Source organism: Coenobita brevimanus, chromosome 61 (assembly GCF_032717465.1).
Source record: "Coenobita brevimanus isolate Jiangsu-jjx chromosome 61, ASM3271746v2, whole genome shotgun sequence".
Classification (NCBI taxonomy): domain Eukaryota; kingdom Metazoa; phylum Arthropoda; class Malacostraca; order Decapoda; family Coenobitidae; genus Coenobita; species Coenobita brevimanus.
This window is the reverse complement of record NC_137014.1, coordinates 41075911-41099638: the sequence shown is the minus strand read 5'-3', so window position 1 is coordinate 41099638 and position 23728 is coordinate 41075911. Positions and strand designations below refer to the sequence as shown.

At 42.4% G+C, this 23728-nt stretch overlaps 1 protein-coding gene across 1 annotated transcript in view; it reads right to left on the bottom strand.

Annotated features, from left to right (window-relative positions):
* Positions 1-9059: 9059 nt before the first annotated feature.
* LOC145403541 (paramyosin, long form-like) overlaps positions 9060-23728 on the bottom strand; it is a 94345-nt gene continuing 79676 nt past the window's right edge. The window contains exons 12-17 of the mRNA XM_080275213.1: positions 16475-16670; positions 15605-15733; positions 14651-14815; positions 13457-13663; positions 12957-13157; positions 9060-11946 (exon numbers count right to left, since the gene is read on the bottom strand). Of these exons, the coding sequence (XP_080131339.1) occupies positions 11749-11946; positions 12957-13157; positions 13457-13663; positions 14651-14815; positions 15605-15733; positions 16475-16670 (1096 nt within the window). The 3' untranslated portion in view covers positions 9060-11748. The remainder of the gene's footprint in view (positions 11947-12956; positions 13158-13456; positions 13664-14650; positions 14816-15604; positions 15734-16474; positions 16671-23728) is intronic.

Genomic DNA, 23728 nt, shown 5'->3' with positions numbered 1-23728 from the left:
ACAAAATTACTCATTCCTGTGATTTTATGTGTTATTTCAAAGCTTAATTAAATCGGTTTCTAATATAAACCATTCAGGAAATATCTTGTTTTTCATCCAGTCTAACAATATATTCTCACCCTTTCAGTCATCATGGAAAACCCAGTCACTTTTTACACACCATTCAGGATTACAAATATATACGTGTGTGAATTTATATGGTGTTTGCTTACCCTGTTATCGCCTTGACTGGAGAGAGAGAGAGAGAGAGAGAGAGAGAGAGAGAGAGAGAGAGAGAGAGTTAACCACAATACGATCACGCTTCATTTTTGTTACTGACAGACGATTTTCCTCAGCTAGATAGGAAAAAAAACGAACAGAAAGGGCTAGAGAGACGCGACAACCCCTTTCAACCTCCAGCTTTCACTTAACTCAAGAAAATCGTCTGGCGGTAGTAAGGGTGAAATTCAAAAGATGTCACTGTAGTAGGGTGAAATACAAAAGACGTCACTGTAGTAAGGGTGAAATACAAAAGACGTCACTGTAGTAAGGGTGAAATACATAAGACGTCACTGTAGTAAGGGTGAAATTCATAAGACGTCACTGTACTAAGGGTGAACTACATAACACGTCACTGTACTTCTTGGGCTGGTAATAATCTGGTGAAATGCATTGCTGTGAACATTTTAGCCTTGGAGATGGAGCCCAGGATTCCGGAGGATTGGATGATGGGTGAAGTGGAAGTGTGGATTATTTTCAGAGGGCACTGTTAAAATGTATATATATCCTTATTTGTTATTATCATTATTATTATTATTATTATTATTATTATTATTATTAACTTCTTTCTGTGTCTGGATCCGATCTGCCCTCATGTACAAAAATGGGAACACAGTAGGTTATGATGATGGTGATGGTGATGATGATGATGATGATGATGATGTAACTAGCGCAGTTTGGTGAGGTAAAGGCCACGATTTCGACCTAAGGGTGGCGTGTTCGATCCCGCCCAAGGCCGACTGGTTGACGCAAGGAAGGACATCCGGAATCAGAATAATAAGCGACTCAATATTATCCTGTGCATGATGATGAAGATGATGATGTTGATGATGAAGAAGATGATAATTACGTTACCGTCAATAAAAATAGTGACGATGATGATAATTACGTTACTGTTAAAAATAATGGTGACGATGATGATAATTACGTCACTGTTAAAAATAATGATGACTCTGATGATAATTACGTTACTGTTGAAAATAATGGTGACGTTGATGATAATTACGTTACTGTTGACAGTGATGGTGACGATGATAATTACGTTACTGCCAATGATGATGATGATGATGATGATAATGATGAAGATAATTAAGCTACTTCCAATGATGATTATGATGATGATGATGATGAAGCTACTTCCAGTGAATATGATGATGATAATGATGATGATGAAGCTGATAATGAAGGTGAGGTTAACCCTTTGACCGCTAGGATTTATGCCAGGTGGATAAAGGTGTAATATTTTAGCATTTTATAGTGAATATAATACCCAAGTACTTAATTAAAAGAGAGTGAGTGACTGAGGGAGTGAGAGATCGACTAGGAGAGTATGTGATAGACAGACAAGAGGTGGTGGGGAGATGCAGACCGAGAACCAAATGATAGGGCAAGATGTTGGAATAAGAAGATAAGGAAGAGCTAGAGATGGGGTTGTCGCTGAGTAGGGATGCAAAATACCAGGAGGTCATGCTGTTAAGGCCCATTCTCACAGGAGGAGGTGTCAGGCAATAGGCTTAATTCATTCATTCTCTCTGTTTCCGTCCACCCATCTAAATATCTAACTATAATTATTTCATCTCTCTCTCTCTCTCTCTCTCTCTCTCTCTCTCTCTCTCTCTCTCCAGTGGATCATCGACAAGTACGGAGAAGAGATCATGAATGTTTAAATGTTGACTTGACCCGACACGAAGACTTCACACACACACACACACACACACACACACACACAGTCGTATTATGAGCAGTGATCCCTGGTTGTGTTGTCGATATTAAGTCAAGGTTATGGAACAAACGATTTCTGGTAACACTGTGAGGTATGGGATGGGGTAGAGGCTGGGGTAAGAGGAGGGAGGAGGGAAAGAAAGAGGAATGAGTAAGGGAAGGGAAGAGAAAGGAAGGGTAAAAGGAGAGAAGGAAGGAAAGAGTGGAATGGAGGAAGTGAGCGAAGGACAGAGGATGGCGGAAGTGAAGGAAGGAAAGAGGGAGGAGGGAGGATATGGTAAAGAGAGAGGAAAGGAAAGGAGGAGTGAGAGAGATGAAGTAGTCGAGAGGAAGGAGGGAGGAAGACAGAGAGAGGTAGCGAGGGAAGAGGGAGGAGGAGAAAGAGAGGTAGGGAGGGAAGAGGGAGGAAAAGATCGAAGATGTAGAGGAAAAAGAATGGGATAAAGTATGTGGGAAGGTGGTGAGGAAGGACGGAAGAAGTGAAGGAAGGAAGGGGTAAGTGGAAGGGAGAGGAGGAATGGAAGAAGCGGGAGAAAGGAGGAAGAGAGGGAGGAAGTAGAAAAGAAAGGAGGGAGACAGAGGAGGAAGAAGGAACAGAGACATAGCCAAAGACGAGGGAGGGAGGTATGGGGATAGAGGAAGGGAAAGAAGAGGAACAGTGAAATATGGGAATAACACGGATAGATGAATGGCAGTAGGATTTAGATTTGGGAAGAAGGAAGTAAGAGAGGGAGGGAAGAGTGAGAGGGAGGGAGGGAGAGGAGTGCGAAGGGAGGAGGGTGATTCAGAGAGGGAGGATTACACGCAAGGGGAGAGGGGATTAGGGAGGTGGGGAGAGGTAGTGGATCATTACCCGTTTGCTAGAGGATCTGGGAGAGAGGGACGGAGCGGAAGGAGACGGAAGTGGGGAGAAATAAAATTGTGTGGTGGAATAAAAAAGTGATAAGAGAAACAGATAGAAAAAAAAATCAAACTAGTAGACTAAAGAACTGTGCAATAAAATAACAGTGAGGTAAAATTGATCTGAAAGGCAATTGTGGGGGGGACAGAAGATTGTGTGTGATGGTTTCAGATGGAGAGTTGGGAAGGATGGAGATGTGACGGAGCTTTGGTGGATGGAGACATGATGGACTCAGACTCTTTGGGACGACACATTAGAGCTATCGACCCCTAGAAGTGGAAATCAGACATCGAAAAAGACAGGATGTAAGCTCAAGGAAGTGTATTAAAACTATGAAATTGAAGAAAATGCCAGAAAATGGTGAAGAAGGTAGACTATGTGCATTAATGAACACTACAACTTGGACAGATCACTAAACAGCTACATCAGAATGCTAAATAGATTTCTTCAGCTCAGTGACTTCATTGACAGCATCATGGAAGAGTAAAAAGATAAAGTGAACTATAGACGAAAAAATTCGTACGAAACGATATCCTGGCAGTACTATCGGTCACTTACATTAAATAACTGAAAAGCAATGTTTGATGTGTAAGCAATACGGAGTGAAGCTATTTTCTTTCAGTCTTATTTATTTATACTCTGCTACTAAACCTTTTTTTGTTCCTACTTGTCTCTTCCAAATAAACAAGCAAGAGGGAGTGCATTATATACTAGCATCCTCCCTACCACCATCCACATCATAGCAACGAAATTTTTCATCCTCGCTATCACATCACAGCAAGAGAATACATACAGTATTTTATCCTCCCGTTCACTTCACCACTAGACATATTGTATTCTGGGGCACATTTCATCCTCACTCTTACACCACTCCAGTGACAGCGTAAGGCAAAAAACTACTTTGCCTTAACATCCATAGTTCCAAAACTCATCACAGTAAGATATTAATAGTTCAACCTGGTATTTACAACATAAGCAGATAATTAAGGAAACGCTTAATATCGTTTTAGCGTTCTTCTTACACCAGTCCCATCTTAAGGCAACAGATTATTCCACCCAAACATCCTCATCACCATCCCTACATCACAGCAAAAGAATATTAACATCTTAGCATTAACGCTACTCGGTATAATACTGAATAATTGACTTTATATAATTCTAACGTTTTCCTCACACCAGACACATCAAGGAGCGAGGCTGTTTCTTATCATACACATAACATCATCCAGATCACATCCAGAGGACCTTTCACATCACAGCTTCCACATCACACCAGTCACACTTGCTGCGAAACAGACTTCAGTTCATCCTGTCGTCCACACCACCGGCAGAAACACCGTAACAGATATTTTATCACCGTACCATTCACATCAACTACAAAAACATCGTAGAAAATAAAAGCTTCTTTTCATCCTACATTTCACATTACTAACAGCCACGTCACAGCATCCGCAATACATTAGCAAATCGTAGAACGTAAATATTTCCTTTTACGCTATCATTCACATCACCAGGATCACAACAGCATCCCCATACATCGAAGTAAAAAGAAGAGTCTTTCTTTTAGCCTAGCATTCATATGGCACATCACTGGAAACCATAGCGTACTCCTCACACACGCCACATCAAGGGGAAAGACTGTTTCAAATTAGCCTACACATCACCAGGCACATCACAGTACCCACATCACATCGCACACATCGTGGAAAATTATACTTCATCCTATATCATTCACATTACGACCAAATACATCATAAAACAAGAAACCTCACTCGTAACCTAGTGTCCCTTTTACCACAGAAAAACAAGTCACATCATGGAAAAAATATATACATTTATCCTACTATACATAACGACACCAGGCTCCATTTTCCACTAAAGTTTTCCTCACAACCGCCACAATGTATCGCGTTATTGGCATTGGGAGCACGAAAGGCATGACCAACCCCTATCACAAGCCCAAGAAGCCCAAGGTGAGTCTAGCAAAAAGGTGCCTGAAGCGGTGCGGGGAGGGGATACTTAACCTTCTGGAGCGGATACAAGCAACCGTTCTTGTTCTAATCGCTACCCTGGGCGCCCCGAGCTTCTACATGACGCTACAGATGCTAATGAGACCCGGTATGGCTACACTCACCTCGCGCCTGCACCCCACCGTCTGCACCGTCGTCTACAGCGCCAATCCCGTGGGTAAGACGAATTGCACCTGGAGCTCCTGCCATGAGGGATGCACCGGTCAGGAGATGTTCCGCTGTTGGCATGTATTCGTGCTGCCCTACAATCTGACCATCAGTTTATCTACCAAGGCTGAAGCTAGTGCAGTCGAGTCAGCAGTACATATCCAGCCTATGATCAGCACTAACGGAGTCACTGACAAGCTCACAAACGGCTACGAGAGCAAGGTACTGCCTGATATGTCAACGGATTACGCTTACGAAAACGAGTCAGAATCCACAACAGTATTCACAGTCGTCAGGGATTACGCAAACGACCTAGACGCGACTGAGGAGGAGGGGCAGGGGGCGGGGGATGAGAAGCAGATGGCGGGGAAGCTCGAACCACTGGTATGGGACAGCGAACCGTATGAACACGATATGATTCGACTGCAGGTGAACGTCGAGGGGTGCGGATACATGTCGTGCCAGGAGTGGTGGGAGAAATACAGGAAACTGGGCAGCACCTTTAAATGTTTTGCCAGCAAGGACAGAGGGATGGCCGTACCTGAGATTAATTACAAGAAGGCTGCCACTCAGGTACGCATCAGTCCCCCTTTCCCCCTCCCCCTTCCTTCTTCCTTCTACCCTCCCCCCTCCCCCCCCCAAGTTCCGCGTTTGCCTTTATGTTTCGAGCAATGAGATAGGTCCATTTTTATTTTTATTTTAATTCTACTGAACTGACCTTTCTATAAGAGACATGATGTAAAATCCAGATACTGAGGTAGGAGATTTAATGAACAAAATTTCTGGACTTAAAGACACTGCTCGGAACTTGTAGGTAGCTTGTAAACGTGGAGTTGGGGTGAGGGGAGGTCGGGGGATTGATTCATATTTCCACACATTCTTAAATCCCTTGACGTCTTTTTTGTTTTGCTATTTCCATGCAATTTAGTTCAGGTTTAGAGAGGATTTTTAGAACTAGAGGGGTTAGATATAGTCTTAATTAAAATACCTTCATTACTAGGTCCCTCTTTTAAGATGAGTAAAATGTCTGACAGTATATAGAAGAAAATCAAAGTCGTCCCCATACAGAACGGGCTTGTGAATAAGACGGCCTGCTCTTAATCTCACACCAAATCCTTTGCAACCAGGCTAGAATATTAACCCTTTCAGCCTGAGGACATCATTTTCACCTGTGTTCTTGCTGCTACTAGACGATTTTATCCAACTGAGGGGGGGAAATCCGTTAGTGGAATGGTCAGTGAGGGCAATACTAAACCACATGTCCAATACCCCATCCCAACTGAATCATAATCGTCAACAGACAGCAAGAATAAAAACAAAAAAAGATGTCACCGTGCGGAAGTTGTAAAATCACCTTATTCATGCTATCTCCTGAGACAAATATTCAGATCAGAAAAGATTTTTCACACTCACGAGGTCAGATATAGCCTTAAGAAATCCTCTCTAAGTTAGATTAAATCGTTTGGCAGCAGTAAGAATACAATAAAATGGACGTCATCCAGATTCAAAGAATTAATACCCTCACCCCAGACCGCCGTCCTAACCTACTTATTTACTGTGGATCCACCAGCAAGAATCAAATGTCTCATGCTCCTTGCTTACTTATCACAGATCTTAACAATTCTTCTTTTACTCCTCCTCCTCCATCTCTTCATCCTCTTCTCCTCGCGCCTCTTCTTCCTTTCGTCCTTTCTCTCTTCTCGTTCCTCTTATGATCATCGTTTTTCCTTGCAGGTGGTGTTCTCACTAATACCCCTATTCCTGACCGTCACCTCCTTCGTGCTGATCTACCTCCTGTACTGCCGATCCACCAACAAGAACCGCGTCCTTTCTGCCCAGGCCAAGAAGAAGGAGCGACAACTCAAGTTCGAGCAGGCCAAGATGGCGATCCTCATGCAGAACGCTGCCATGATAAACGGGACGAACAAGATCCATCCCTTGGTGGTGGAGGCTGCAGGATTGAACGACACGGCGGCGAAGAAAGGAAATTTAGTGAAGAAAAAAAAGGGAAATAGTGTTGCCGGAGGTTATGGTAAGCAGCAGGAGCCGTCGTGGATGAATAAAACTCAAATGACGGTCAGTTTGGCAGGGTAAGATGATTCACTAGCTTTTATGAAGAGTACGGTTAATTCTACTCATGATGGAGGAGTCTGAGGCAAGCAGCAACCCAGCAAACACGATAGAACATAACAGAAAGGACGGTCAGGATGGCAGGATAAGACAAGAAGAAAAAACTTTATCCCTTGGTGGTGAAGGTCGCAGTGAGAAGAGACGGGGAAAAGTGCCTTGGTAATGAATGATGAAGGACTAATGGCGGATTTAACGGATAGCAGCAGAAAAATTAAGGGAATAATGAAGGGTGTCAAGGTAAGCAGCAGAGACATAAAGGAAATAATTGAGGACTTTACGGCAAGCAGCAATCATGAAAGAATAGAACAGAAGTGACGGTCAGTTAGGCAGGATGATAAACTATGTCATCCTTAGAGCGAGCTCAAGAAGGTGCAGTCAGCGACTTTCACAAACACTACAGGTCACATCAGTCATATCCTGTGACCTTTTCAAATACGTACACCAGTGGGATACATAGTTAATCAGTGAACCTTATGTACTCTATCATTATCTAATCTTTGAAACTGTTTCTTCTTTATTTGTCCGACTCAGGGCATAGCTTTAAGAGCCCGGTCTCTGAGGCCCAGCAGTCCTCCTACGAATACTAATACTTCTACATAAACTGATGGAGCCTACGACTTGCGGACTTACGATATCAGGGCAAAGTGGAGTTGGCTACTTTTACGCGTTTGTTCTAACTGACAAAGATCCCGAATCCTTCAGCTCAATTGATGATCAGGTGTAGTTAGACTGGAGGGTCAGTTTGATGAGGAACCATGAAGACCCATTCCTTCCTCATAACTAAGGCTCATCGAATGCCTTGCAACCCAGACTTTGTATTCAAGTGTGGAAGTGGCCCAGTTCCATCAGGTGAAAACAAACCGATTATAGTGTGGAGGACGATCATTTACTGCTTGGTAAATACAGTAGCTATAATAAAGCAGCAAGTTTAGTAATAACAATTTCGACTGGATTCCTAACCCTTTCTCTAAAACAGCTAACTTTCTGTTTTATTCTGTTCACTGTAAGATGGTTTTATTAGGATTTGTAAGGACCTGTCGCACTTGATAGGATAACAATATTATTTATCTCCTTCACGATGTGAGGATTTCCTTAACTGGAATAAAATCATTTTTTAATGGTGAGGATATAAGAATGAAGGTGTTATCGTATGGAACAGATAAGGCGAAAACTTTGGGAAATGATAGGTGAGGGACTTCTAAATAAAAAAATTTTAAATGAACATGTGCCCAAATATCAACCGTTACGGAGCTACAATTACTGATGACCTTATAGGTGAATTATGATGGAAACCATTGTTGCCCATAAGGTCATCAGTAACTGTAGCTCCGTAACGGTGGAGATTTGGACACATGTTCGTATAACATTTTTTGCTTAGAATTCCCTCATCTATCATTTCCCAAAGTTTTTGCCTTAACTCCCGGGACACCCTGTATAACACGCTGGTTATCCACATCTTAGACTCTTGACTGTCCCGTAGCTCACTGAAGACGCGAGAATTCTAAACTCATTTATTCTTGATTCGACCAAGTGGCTTGACTCGGCAAAGGAGTGGATTTCTGTCCTGAATGTAGGGGTTCAGTGGCGTTCATAAATCCGTGGCCTGAATCCACTGGCTGACTGCACTGTACTGAACTGTATTACATTCTACTTGTAATGTATTGTGCTGTACTGTTCAGTATTGGTTATTTCAGTCTATATAGCGTGAATGTTTGCATTATCTAGTCAACGCCTTTCTAATGTTCATGCAGAATGTATATGTATTCTATGCACAGCAATTCAAGATTCTCTAAGTATACTGTATATGTATATTCCCCGTCGTTCTTCATAGCTTTGAAATTAAGTTTACTTGGATGAATAAAACTAGGAAAGAAGAACAGGCTCTTTTATTAGTGCCTCTTTTATATATGAGTAAACTGATCCTCTCTGGACCACAATAATAGCTTAATACAGTACACAGACAAGCAACACCATCACACATCTGGGGAAGTGAATCAATATTTCGGCTCATCGTTGTGTATCGCGGGGCCGTCGGAGAGAAACATAGAAACTGTACAAAGGCGACATCGGTATATAAACTGATAGACAGCGTACACAGCGTTTTTTTTATCGTACTCCCTCGGCTTCGGAGGTGAGTTTGCGTATCGGTATATGGCTCGTTTTCTAGATGACATAGGAGACTTCTTAGCACCTTTCCTTGAGCGATTTCTTTCGTCCATCAACCCTTAACTGTCTCCTATATGTTATGCCGGTACCGACAAAGTCCCATCAGTAACACACAGGAGGATGTTGAGGCATGATGTGTAGAAGAAATCACTTAGAAAAACGTGCTAGGAAAACCCCAAAGCCGCTTAGAATACGATCCTATATGTGGGGATAGAGTGCGGGTCGAATCGTCAGTCCAAACTCGAACGCTCTGCTTTGTTTACATATATGCTCATCATAGAGACCGTGGATGAGGAGAGGGGGAACGAGCTTAAAGTAAAGTTGAAGCGAAGAAAGGGATTAGATTAGGGGAAAATTTAGGAACAGGGGAGTCTGGGAGCAAAAATAATGTAGGGAAAAATCTTAATCAGAGGAGAAACTAGGAACTAAAATGGATAAATTAGGAGAAACATGAGAAAGATTGTGCTAGAACAAATTACAGTATAAATATACTCTGAAACATACTACACCTAATTAGGAAAACAAACAAGCATACTAAAATCGTAACTATGACTCAAGAATGTGTTTTTGAGTTTCCTTAATTGTTTTCTCAGTGATGATGAAATGGTAACCTTCGCCACTACTCTTTTTCTTCTCTCTGTTTTGTAAAGGTTTAAGAAAGTTGATGCTTAGAATTTGGATATTTTTTACCTCAGCGATTTCAGAAATATATATTTTTAAATTCTTATTTCATTTCTTTCTCTGTTTTTGATCATGTGAAACTGAAAATTGCATCTAGGTGTGAGAGTTGAGGTCAAAACAGTAGCATTCCCAGCCCTACTGCACGGACAATAACCACTAACAACCCAGACACAAACTGGCTTCAAAATTGCCTAAAGAACTATATTCGAAAATTATATAAGATTCAAACGATTATGGTCAGTATTCCTTCCTGCTTATACCCCAGCAGAGAGGAAGGATTTTCGACCTATTACAATCATTCAGTGCTTTCCACGTATTTTTCCTTTGCTCTCTGTTATTTTTTTGTGTCCGAATTTTGGGTTAATATTCCTGGAATCCCTCTACCCTCACATCCCACTGCATTTTGAAATCCCATATGACGAGGTTAATGCTTTTTTGATGTTCCTCAGTTTCAGTTTAATGTGTACTGTCTAATTTGTCTTAAAGGTACAAGTTGTTGGCTTCATTGATAGTGCATAGTTTTAAAATATATTGACTGTTTCTTTCTTTTCCTTTTTTTTTAAGTATTAATATGGTAGGAGTTTATAAAACTATTCCATTTTTTTTTTTCTTTCAAAAAGCTTCGTCATTAACAAGGCTGTATAGAAATCTGTGCTTCACTGCTTCACGAGCATTGCTTGAGAAGTCAACAAACATTAGATTTTTTTTCCATTAACTTTCAGCAACTGATAAGATTAATGATAATCAACTATGTAAGTATTTCAAAATTACACATATTGCGTACTTTAACATGACCACCATTTACAGGATGCTGCATCAGGCAAGATGTATAGCATAAGTTAAGACTGATGGTTAGAGCCGTCGAACAGCATCCCATAAGTGGAGCCTCGTGAAATACGTGCTAGGCTGCTTTCACGTCCTTGTGATGTGGTGTAGCAGATCAATAACAAAATGGGACATAAGATACAAGGCACTTTTATTTCGATATTGCTTCCATTATACATGATTGGCGTCATACATGGCATGCATATAGTATAGTTATTTTTGCTGTCTCTGGCTGTCTTAAGGAGCAAAGCTAATAATTCCTTGTAAGGTAAATTTAAAAATAAAAACAGATACATCTCTTAACTTAATCACTGGTAACCCAAACTAATTTATAAGAGAAAGGAGAAGAGTCATTAGAGAATCTGCTCGCACTGAAACCTGAATGAAAAGATTTGGAGTTTAAGATAATTTGTATATGGAAGTCAGGAACGTTGAAGTGACAGACAAAGAAAGAGACGGGGAAGAGAACAGCATGATATATAGTTACATTTCATCGTCTCCTTAAGCAACGTACTCCCCTTGATAACAAAAGTGGAAGAAGAAGGAGAAGAGGAAGAAGAAAAGTCGTGATGGGAGGAAGATATAAAAGATGGCCTCTCAAAGTAACAGAAGGACAGAATAAGAGAAAAAGTAGAATGGCAAGAAGATTAGAGAGAAAGAATTAGGCAAAAATTATGAAAGGAAGATGTCCTAGCCCATCACGACTGAAAGAGAGAGAGAGAGAGAGAGAGAGAGAGAGAGAGAGAGAGAGAGAGAGAGAGAGAGAGAGAACAAGAAAATAAAAGACTGTCAACCTATCATGACCTATAGACGAAGAAGGGACCACTCAAGCCACAGACAGAAAGCCAAGCCAGTCCCCCTGCTAAGATACAACTCGGACCAGCTTGCCTACTGCTGTGTGACGGTCTCCTTCACCACCACGGTCTCTCCTGAGGGCAGAACGTTGGTGTGGCAGGTGACCAGGGTGCGGTGCTTGGCCCTGATCATGGACAGGTTGCTTTCGGCTACCTCCGCCCTCTCCTCGGCGGCCTCCAGCTCCCTCTGGAACCTCCTCACGCGGGTCAGGTTGGTGGAGGACACGGACTCCTGAAGGTGCAATGAAAAACAGAGGGTATTAGAGGAGAGTTTGGTTAAGTTAGGTTGGGTTAAGTTAGGTTTGGTTAGGATGGGAGAGGGTATGGATTCCTAGGGGTAAAATGGGAGTGAATGTGAGAGAGAGAGAGAGAGAGAGAGAGAGAGAGAGAGAGAGAGAGAGAGAGAGAGAGAGAGAGAGAGAGAGGAGGGGGAATAGGGAAGAGTTAGGTAAGGTTAGGTTTGGTTAGGCTGGGGAGGATACAGGTACCATGAGGTAAAATGAGCAAGGTAGGGTATTAAGGAGAGAGAGGTTAGGTTAGGTTAGGTTTGGTTTGGTTTGGTTACGCTGGGGGAGGACTCTGACTTTTGGAGGTAGAGAAGGAAAGAAAGAAGTATTAAAGGCAAGCTAGGTTAGATTAGGAGAGGTACGAACTCCTGAAGGTACAGAAAGAGACAATGGGTTAGGGGTAAGTGGGGTGATTCTGGGAGATGGTGTGAGTAATGCAAACTTCAGTGGAGGTAGTGACGTGAATAATCAGACAGACGTTGCTGTCATGTGTAGTGTCCTCATCATATGGAACAGACTGGGTAAAGGGTGAAGGATATTAGCTTCAGCTAAATTGATGATACAAGTAATTAAGCAGCATTGTCATATGCAGGTCAATGGGGAAGGAACATGCTGACAGGAGTGTTATGAAAACATTCACAGAAGACTAATCTGTGCTGAGAAACTACCTCTCACCTGGAGAAGTCTGTTAGAAGAAAACTCTGTCTCTAGAAAGACGTATCCTTAGAAAATATTTCTTAACATGACTGCTATCGGCATTTTCTCATCACGTGAAACAAAATTATAATACCAAGGACAACGAGGACAGTAACACTGGCTGCATAAAACCACATTTCTTCTAATGATGTTATAGCCTACTACCCACCACGTACACCCACCCACACACCTGCTATATTTCCCATCTTCAGAATACTCCCAAACACTAACTATACTCCCCACCACCCACTCAACCCACCTGCTCGTTCAACTGGCGCTTGTACATGTTGATCTTCTCGTAGGTCTTGTCGAGGGTCTCCTGCAGGATGGAGATGTTCTTGTGGTCCTCCTCACACTGCAGCACCAGCTCCTTCACGTTCCTCTCCTTCTTGCGCAGGATCTTGATGGTCTCCTGGTGGCGCCTCTGTTCCTCCTCGAAGGCAATTTCAAGCTCGTGCACCTGTTGAGAGATTAGTGAGGAGTGGTTTATTCTGCGTCATAATCTTTTAATTTTCATTTTTAGTTCTATTTTGTTTCTTAGTTTTTAATTTCTTTCGCGGAAGCTGTACACACACACACACACACACACACACACACACACACACACACACACACACACACACACATTCTCTCTCTCTCTCTCACCCCTCTGTCTGTCTGTCTGTCTGTCTGTCATTTTATATCTATCTATCTGTCTTTCCATCCATCTTCCCATCGATCAGTTACCCATCTATCTATCAGTCTGTCAATCTTTCTTACCCTGGCCTCGAGCTTTGACACCATCCTCTTGGTGGTGGCGAGAGCGTTGGCCTCGATGTTCTCGATGCGGATGTTAAGGTTCTTGACTTCGACCTCAAGGCTCTTCTTGATGGACTCGATCTTGACGTAGCGCTCCTGCTCCTCGTGAAGAATCTCTACGGTGCGCTTCAGCTCAATGGTCGTCTTGTTCAGCCTCTCCTCGCTCAGCTGGAGAGAGAGAGAGAGAGAGAGAGAGAGAGAGAGAGAGAGAGAGAGAGAGAGAGAGAGGAAATTAATGATATTGGTGGTATTAGGACGGGGAAATGGGTTTAGAGACAGAAGGTATGGCAACAGAAGGAGGGGCATGGTATGAGAGAGGGAGGCATGGTATTAGACATGGTATGAGAAAGGCAGGCATGGTATCAGAGAGAGGGAAGCATGGAATTCTAGATGAAGGCATTGAGAAAGTATGGCATTAGAAACTTGAATTGTGTAAGAATGGGAGATTAGGAATATATGAAAAAAGGGAACGTGGTATTAAAGAGGGGAAATGGTTTTACAGAGGCGTGAGGAAGGTATGGTACCAGAAAGAGGGTATTTTGATAGAGAAAAGCATGGTATTAGAGAGAGGGGCATGGTATTACTGAGACGTGAGGAAGGTACGGCATTAAAAATAGAGTCGGTGGTATTATAAAAAATGATGTGACTTAAGAAGGTGTGGAACATTACTAAGACACGACGGATCTACTTAAGACAGGTAGATAGAGACTTACTTAAGACAAATTACTGTACTGTATATATTTATTTCTGTGAGACAAGAGTTGGTTACAGAACTTACAAATTTTCTTCAGGTTTATTTGAGACGAGCTGATCTTAAACTCCCTACACCCACTTTGAACTCCTATCGTCCACTTTGAACTCCAGCTTTGAATACCCATCACCATTTTGAACTCAAATCGTCCACTTTGAACTCCAGCTTTGAACTCCCATCACCACCACTTTGAACTCTTATCACCCACTTTGGACTCCGACTTTGAACTTCCATCACCATTTTGAACTCCCATCATCCGCTTTGAACTCCCATCACCACCACTTTGAATTCCTATCACACACTCTGAACTCCAGCTTTGAACTCCCATCACCACCACTTTGAACTCCCATCACTACTACTTTGAACTCCCCTCACCACCACTTTGAACTCCCATCACTACCCACCTTGAACTCCTTGCTGACTTCATCGTAGTCGCCTGCAATGACACACAGCTCCTGCTCCAGCTTGGCCTTGGCGTTGGTCAGGTTCACGTTGATGGTAGTCAGGTCCTTGATGCGAGCTGAGGCCTCCTCGTACTGCATCTCGGCGGAGCGGCGGGCACGGATGGCCTGGAAGTCAAAGGGGTGAATTTTGAACTCCACAGCACTGACTTTGAACTCCTTGTGTGTGTGTGTGTAAAGAAAGGAAAGTGACTACAGTGAACTTTGAAGTCTTGTGGTATGATTTTGAAATTGTGTGTGTGTGTGTGTGTGTGTGTGTGTGTGTGTGTGTGTGTGTGTGTGTATGTATGTGTGTGTGTGTATGTGTGTGTGTGTGTGTGTGTCATTCACCGGGTCAGTCAGGATCACTTGATGGTCGTGATGATCAGCTTTTACCCTCCCGGAAGGGAGCTGAGAGCTCATATAGTCCGATCTAAGGGCAAGGCTGTAACCTTCACACACGCACACACCCGTCCCCTTGCTCAAGGGGGACAGTAACCACCCACTTCGTCAGTGAAACTTTTCGCAACCTGAGCGAGGCGCGAACTCCCGTCCACCAGTTGGCAAGCGAGAACGTTACCACTGCACCAGCGAGCGGTGTGTGTGTGTGTGTGTGTGTGCGTAAAAATAGGCGGAAGTGAGTGGAATGAACTTTGAACTCCTTGAATTGAAAATAATCTCTTTGTGTGTGTGCCCCTGCGTGCAAAAGAGTGCAAATTCTAACAAGCAAAACAGAGAACGAACAGCAAAAGATTTATTCCTATTTCTTCTGAGACTCCTTGTGATTTAGTATCACTGAAGGATTTATAGCTACAAGAAATTAGAGAGAGAGAGACTAAGTATATGGAAAAAAGGGTGATCAGTCGAGAGAGAGAGAGAGAGAGAGAGAGAGAGAGAGAGAGCTATCCCCCTACTCACAGCATCAAGAGCAGCCCTGGCCTCCTCATACTCGTTGGTAAGGGCCTGGATGCGACGCTGGGCCACGCCGTACTGGTCAAGGGTGGTCTGCAGTTGGCGCTGGAGCTCGTCGTAGTGGGCCTGGAGCTCCTGTAGGGGGGAAGAAGACGTAGAAATTATAGCTGGAGTTGTCTTGAGGGACGCTGAGGACTAGTTGGCGAAATCAGCCCTTCCATGGTCGGGACAACTCTTAACATTGTATTCCAACTGACACCAAGCGATTTAATTCAGATGGGAAAAAGTCACAAGAGGCTGAGAGTGTTAATAATAAGCCTGGGATTCTTGCAAGAGGGAGAGCACGAAAAGTAGCTACTGAAAATAACCCTTTCATGGTTGTGGCAACTCTGGCATTTTATATAAACTTATGCAGGAATAGAAAGCTAGAATCGTCCGTATTAACAAAAATTCTATTCAGCTTACAGGACAGTGCCCTTCTTGGGGGTTAATGAAGACTGCTTAACCATTCTAATAAGCATCTCTTCAGACTGAATAAAATCGTCTGTCATTAGCAAGAATACAGTACTGTAAACGTCCACCGGCAAAAGTCCTTGACATCGTTCATAGCAGCTTTAAAAAAATATCAATTAACCCCTGTCATACCAGGTAAAAGTTCATGCCAACTAAAAATGTGCTAATTATTTGTGTCCATACCAACCATTCCCCCCCTCCAAAAAAAAAAAAAACTATATCAGCTAAAAAAAAAAAAAAGATAACCGCGTCCATACCAACTAAAAAAAAAAATCCATACCAACTAAGTAAGTCTCATCAATCGTGTTCATAACAGATTAAAAAATACGAAATAAACAAACAAATAAAGACCAATTGCTGTACCTGGAGTGAGATGGACTGCTTCTTGACGGTCTTCTGGAGGTCGATGTTGGACTTGTTGACGGTGTCGAGGCTCATCTCCAGCTCAGTGATGGTCACCTGCATCTTCTTCTTGATCTTGGTCACCTCGGACTTCAGGCGGGTCTCGGCCTCAACCACGCGGGCGTTCAGGGCGTCAACCTCGATAGCCATCTGCTTGCTGGAGGAGGAGTAAAGAGGTGAGTAAATATATTAGAGTTTTGATACATAAGTACACTAAATTATGTGTGTATTTCCATAAGTGTGCAGTACGTATGTATTCACGTGTAAATTTGTACGTGTGCGTGGGTGTGTGTCTTCTTGTTTATATGCGTACAGTGTAAGTATAAGTTTGTATGTGTGAAATGTGTCTGGAACACACACATATATACGCACTTAACACATACATACACATACAAGCAAACAAGTAAACACAGAGACAAACATAGGCGCAAGTGGAAAAATCTACCTTACTGTACACCCACTAACCACACAAAATCCACACATTCTTATAACTCTCCACCTTGCCAAACATCCTTCCCTTCCCCTCGTGCATTTCCAAACAAACACCTCCCAATAAACAACATACCTATACTAATTAGGCCCAGAAAACTGAACAATGAGCAAGAAAAAAAAAAAGAATATATTACATCATCATTGCCTTTTTTGGCCATATGCATATCTTGTATTTGCAGTTTTAGTTATTCACCATTTCTGTTTGCAGTCGTAGTTAACTCCTCTACTGCCATGGAGGGTTTGTTTGGTATATTCTTGCTTGATATACTCTCGCTACCACCAGAGGATTTCATTCAGCTTAGGAGAGCCACCCAAGTAGTGAATCGGTTAATAGAAGTTATAGCCTGTCCCTCCGGATTATCACTTGAGCTAATCAAATCGTGTCGCAGTACGGAGAATGAGCCAGAAATGACGTCCTCGAGTGCATCTATCTATCTATCTGTCTGTCTGTCTATCTTTCTAACTATCTATCTACCGATCATCCATTCCCTTATTGCTATCCCAGAGGCGTAATGACCCCGGGGGATAGGCTACTTTGTCTGGATATTAAAGACAAGAATGAACAGGTGCCACCTCTGAGTGCCTTATTAATTCCTTTATATTGTCTTGAAACCATCTTAATACCCCTCCCAAGGAATCCAAGACTAAATGACAGTAACCAAGCCGTTTTGTATCTTGGAGATGATGTCAAAATTTAAAGATGTCTTGCTAAAATGGTTAATAATTGTCATGCAAGTTGCTGTCTCATTGTATTAAGATTTTGTCAGCCATGCAGTCAGTACCATTATCAGTCCTCTCTCTCTCTCTCTCTCTCTCTCCATCTATCTATCTATCCATCTATCTGCCTGTCCATCTACCCATCTTCTCATTTCCTGTTCAAACCAGAGTGGCATCCTTATCCAGACTCAGTTACTATCCATCATTCCATCCCAATACGGCATCCAGTTTTCATCCACCACTTACCCGCCATCCATCTACTCACCCATCTCTCATCCACCCCACCCAGACTCACCCACCTCCCACCCAGACTCACCCACCCACCCACCCACCCATCGCGTTGGCAGACGATGAGTAATTGGTCTACTTATAAGTAATCTGGAGATGGACATGCTGAGGGTTCGTCTAAGCAGGCCTTCGTTCACTCTCCTTAAGAATTTTTGTTCATATTTGTAGTATTCACTCACTCATTCACTCACTCACTCACTCGCTTTTTCGGTCACTCACTTATTCACTCACTCACTTTTCCAGTCACTCACTCATTCTCTTACAGTTACTTGTTTGTCATTCGCTTACTAACAGCATCCACCTTATTCATGTTCATTCTCACTGGCATTCATATTCAACACCGCCACATTCGCTCACTCACACTTGAAGTCACACACACACACACACACACACACACACACACACACACACACACACACACACACACACACACACACACACACACACAAACACACACACACTCTCTCTCTCTCTCTCTCTCTCACACACACACACACACACACACACACACCGGCACAAATATAACCTTTGCCTTATACGGTAATGCCAAGACGCCTGATACAAGCAACGACAACCCTACCAAGAACAATAAATCCTCTCCTTGGCCAGTAGTTTTGTGGGTTGAGGAAGCTCCCTAACACCCTTTTCTAAGCGGTTTATTTTACTTATTACACCCTTAAGGTCCTCCTCTGTGTTACATAAATATTTCCAGTGACGCCATACTCTGCGCAAATATCGTACAAAAGGATATTAACCAGCCATATACAAAATTAATCGCTGAGGAAAAGGTGTTAGGGAGTTTCCTTAATCGACGAGAATACGGACTCTTGACTTGCGAGTTGTATCTTTAAAACTCTTCTTTCCCATTACTTAATATTTTGCATTTTATTCTTGCAACTCCAGACGATTTTATTCAGCTTAGGAGAATTCCCAAGCTTTAATGGAGTCAGTGGAGGCCATACCTAACCCCTCCAATCAGAAAAGTCTCTACAAAATTGAATAAAATCGTCCGGAAACAGCAAGAATAAACCATAAATGTGTCAATGGATTTAAGGGGTTAACTACTTCACTACGATTGGCTGCAAAAGTTTATAAAATCGTCTGTCGAGTAATAAAATAAGAAACCCGTCACTATTCTGGTGGGGTTAATGGTAGCAGTCTAACCTCTTCGATAAGGTTTCTGTCTTAAGATGAATAAAATCATCTGAAAGAAGCAAGAATACACAATGTATCATCGTGCCGAACGGTTTACACTTAGGAATATCTTTATCATGCAATGCTTACAGGAAGAAAAATGGAAGTTTTATTTTTTAAGTTTTATTTCCCACCGAAGAATGGGGAGGGAGGAAAAAACGAACGAGAGAGATCTATCATAAGTCTAGCCAATTAGGTGGGCCATACTTTCATTTGTAAATCATTCAAGCCTCCGGAATCTTGGCCTCACCTCACAGGCATAAACCTCTCTCAGGTGGATCAAAATCGTAAAGGCCCCAGCAAGTCTAAGTGGGTCCACAGGCAACAGTGTCCTTATGTGATGATATCGTTGGTGTAAGTATTTAGGCTAGGGTTTCAAGAGGACATAAACAAAACTTTACTGCTCCATAACCACTTAAGAGCTCGTAATCAGGTGGCTTCAGCAGCTGCTCGTGAACCTTCAACCTTATTATATTCTTGCTGACACCAGACGCTTTTATTCGGCTTAGAAAGATCTCTGATACTGAAGGGATTAATGAAGGCTGTATCTAGCCCCTTCAGAAGGGAAAACCTATCTAAAGCTGAGCAAAATCGTCTGATGGTAGCAAGGAAAAAATACAAAAATAGTCCTCGTTGTGAAGGATAACGAGGACGTAAACACTAGTTTATTGCTCCACAAGCACTCTAAGGGTCTTATGCTCATGGCTTTAGAAAGCTCCCTAGCACTGTGTGTGTGTGTGTGTGTGTGTGTGTGTGTGTGTGTGTGTGTGTGTGTGTGTGTGTGTGTGTGTGTGTGTGTGTGTGAATGCAAAGTAATAAAACTGTTGTTATTGGCATGAAAGCCATATTTCATGAGGGAATAAACACCAACTCAGTACGTCACAAGAAATGAATTTATGAGAGTCGGACTTCAGTGGCTTCCCTAGCACCTCCTCCTCACCGGTTTATTCCTGCACATGGCACGCTAATAATGTCTTGGATGCCACATATGCAGCCCACGTCAATATCAGTTCTGGCTGTGCGATGACCTCCTTCATAGTCTAAATGTCTGTTTCCCATGATGTATTGTTCTTTATTTTTCTCTTTTCTTTTTTTTTAGTACTTCCAGACGGTTTTTCGAACTGGAGGGCCTAAGTATAGCCTATGTTAAGCCTTCCACTTCTAAGGTTCTCTCCTAAGGTGAATCAAAGCGTCTGGTTAAAGCAAAAACGAAGTAAAATCACGTTCTCTGACTGAGGGATTTGTTGCCACTCAGGAATGACCACACACTCATGACGTCTTGCTACCTCCAGACGATTTCACTCACTCCAAGAAATCCCTCTAAAGTGAAAGAATGTTAGGATATGAAGAGTTAATACATGAAAACAAAAAGGAGTGACATGCAAGATGAAAAAACGATGGAAGAGGTAGATGCTAATGAAACCGACAAGGAAAAATTAGTTAAAAATGACGCCATAGTACAGCAAGGATTGATTAAACTGTGTTCACTTCAACTAGGCCAAAAACTACCATGTTTCCATCTTCGCTGGTTAATGGTAATGAGAGATTATCCCTAGAATACGGTGCTAGTAACGAAGAAGTGCTATGGAAGTGATACGGGGCCATAGTGTAGTTTTAGTCTTTCTCTGAGCCACTGGAACTAGAGTGCAAAAAGGGACGAAACTCGCGGCCAAGTTGAAGTGAATGAACTCAATATATTATGGAAGACAAAAGCAGGAAGGAAGAGGTATGTGTCAGGGAATCTCCTAAGCCCACGAGCATGCGGGGCCGATGAAGCTTTAAGAGAAGAGTGAATGATGAGTTGATAGTGTTCTTAAAGTGAGGTTATAAGGCACCGTGCCAAGTCTCTCCCTCTTTTCTCTTACTGTCTTTATGCTTCTCTCTCACTCACTTCCTCATTCTCTCTCTCTCTCTCTCTCTCTCTCTAAGTTTCCACCTCTTCGTTCTCTTCCTCCCTTCTTCTTTTCTTACTTTTCTTCTCATCATTATTTTTCACTCCTTCTCATTCTCCTCCATCTTCTCTCCCAGCCTCATTTCCTCTTGCCCTTCATCTCTTCCTCTTCCTCCTTCCCCTCCATCTCACCTCATCCCCAAATACCGACAGAGGAAGAATGCAAACTTCTCAGTCACACATCCCACCAAGCACTTCCCGGTCCTATCTTGTCACTTCCCCGTCGTGTCACTTCCCCGGATCACTGAACTAAGCGGCTGCGGAAGTGCCCATAGGAATTCAGGGTAAGTGCTGGCCAAGTGCAGCTCGGTATGTGGCACTTAACCTCTTCAAGACAATGACGTCTTTTCATTCTTGTTATTTCTAGACGATTTTATTCACCCAGGGAGAGACTACATACAGGTTCGTATGCTCGTCGGGTAAGGAAGGTCCCTAACACCTCTTCCTTAGCGATTTATTTCTGAACATGGCTGGCTAATACCCTTTTGTACGTTGTTTATGAAGAGTATGGCTATATTGGAAGGATTTATGCAAAACAAAATAGGGCAGTAAGGTGTAATAAGGAAAACAAATCACTCAGGAAAAGATGTTAGGAAGTTTCCTCAACCAACGAGAATATGGGCCACAATCTTCATTAATTCGTTTACTGGTAGTGGGTTCTGTTAAGCTGAGGAAGTAGCTCCTAATAGCAAGAGTTAATATAAAAAGATATCATTGTGGTGAGGCGATTAAAAGACCCTCTTGATGTAAAAAAAAATTTTATTTGTGTCTTTAAGTTGGTTGCTATTGTACTCAAGTGTTTAAAGCTTATGTTATGCATTTAGCAATTATTTAATGTAAGTGCTAAGAAAGTGCTGTTTTGAAAGTGGCAATAAAGGGAGGAGAAGAGTGTGCAACTTGTGCATTTGCGTAGGTTATTATCATTCTCAAGTTCCTAAAAGATGTGCTATTTATTCTGCAGTTATTTAGCGTAAGTACTAGGCAAATTGCATCTCTAAATGCGGTAATTAGGAGAGAACATGTTTATAGAATCTGTAATGATCTTGTTATTATTGCGTGCCTGGTGTGACGTGACGGAGATCCCTAACCCCTCCCATCTCAGTAAATGGCCAAGCGTACATAAAGAAATCGGAGTTTCGCTTTGACTAATAACCAAGGACATTTTCCCTCCTCATAACTAAGACTCACCGAATTTCATGCAACCATTACTTCATGTTTAAGTTATGGGAGTGTCACAGTTCCGTCAGGTGAAAACAAAGCAGCTATGACCTCAAGTTAATGAATTTTGCAAAACCTAGTAATGAGTGCTTGAAGGTATGATCCATTTTGGCCGAGCGCGCAGATGATGCGTTTTGTGTGTGTGTGTGTGTGTGTGTGTGTGTGTGTGTGTGTGTGTGTGTGTGTGTGTGTGTGTGTGTGTGTGTGTTTTAAAGCCTGTTTCCTGATGGTTGCTCCTCTTCCTCCTTATTCCTGTTTCTGGATCCTACCCACCTCGTTTATGACATTAAGTACTGGGCTATGGTGATAATGACGATAAGGATGATGAAGTAAGGTGTTTAAAAGGTATGTTATTTAGTTTATATATATATATATATATATATATATATATATATATATATATGCAGAGAGAGAGAGAGAGAGAGAGAGAGAGAGAGAGAGAGAGAGAGAGAGAGAGAGAGAGAGAGAGAGAGAGAGAGAGAGAGAGAATGAGCTGTTATGTAATGCTGTCCGCGTTATACAGCACCGTGTTACAGCGTTACAAAGATACAAAGGGACCTAAGTTGCATTTGGCAGCCTCCCCAGTCGACAGGAATAGTGCAGAACCCTCGGCCGTTCCCCCACCTCACTCCCTCCCTCCCTCGCTTTTCGTTCCCGACCCTTCTTCTTCCTCCTGTGTTTACTCGCAGTCTTTCTCCTTTCGTCTCTCACTTTCATCATCTTCTTTTCTTTATTCCCGTCCACAAAAATACCGCAGAACTTTTGGCAGTTCCCCCTCACTTCCTTCCCTCCCTACTTCCCTCCCTTCCTCCTTCACTCCATTGCTTCCTCCCTCCCTCACCTCTCGTTCCCTGCCCTTCTGCTTCCGTCAGTTATTCTTGTCTGTTTAATCTGTCTTCTCTCCCCTTTCTTATTTGCTTTTCTTACTCCATTTTTCCCCGTCTGGTTTACTTCGCCTTGCTTTCCTTCATATTGCTTTCGTCTCTCCCTTCCTTCCTCACCTCTCGTTCCCTACCCTTCTTTCTCTTCCTTCTCTCTGCTTTCCCTTTCCTCTCTCTTCTCCCTTCTTGGCCTTCTTCTCACTTTCCTTCTTGTTTCTTCTTTTCCTTTCTTTCTCTCTCCCTTGCCTGCTGTTCTATAATACCCTCCTTCCTTCATTTTTCTTATGGTTCCTCTTCTTTCGTTTTTCTTTAATGTTATTTTCCTTGCTTTCATTTTTTCTTCTTGTCTCTCCTTTTTTCACACTCTCCCTCCCTCCCTAACCTCTTGTGTTTTACCCTTCTTTTTTCTCTCATATACAGTCTTCCTCCATTCCCCTCTCTTTACGAAGTTCTTGAATTTGTTCTTAATGTTTA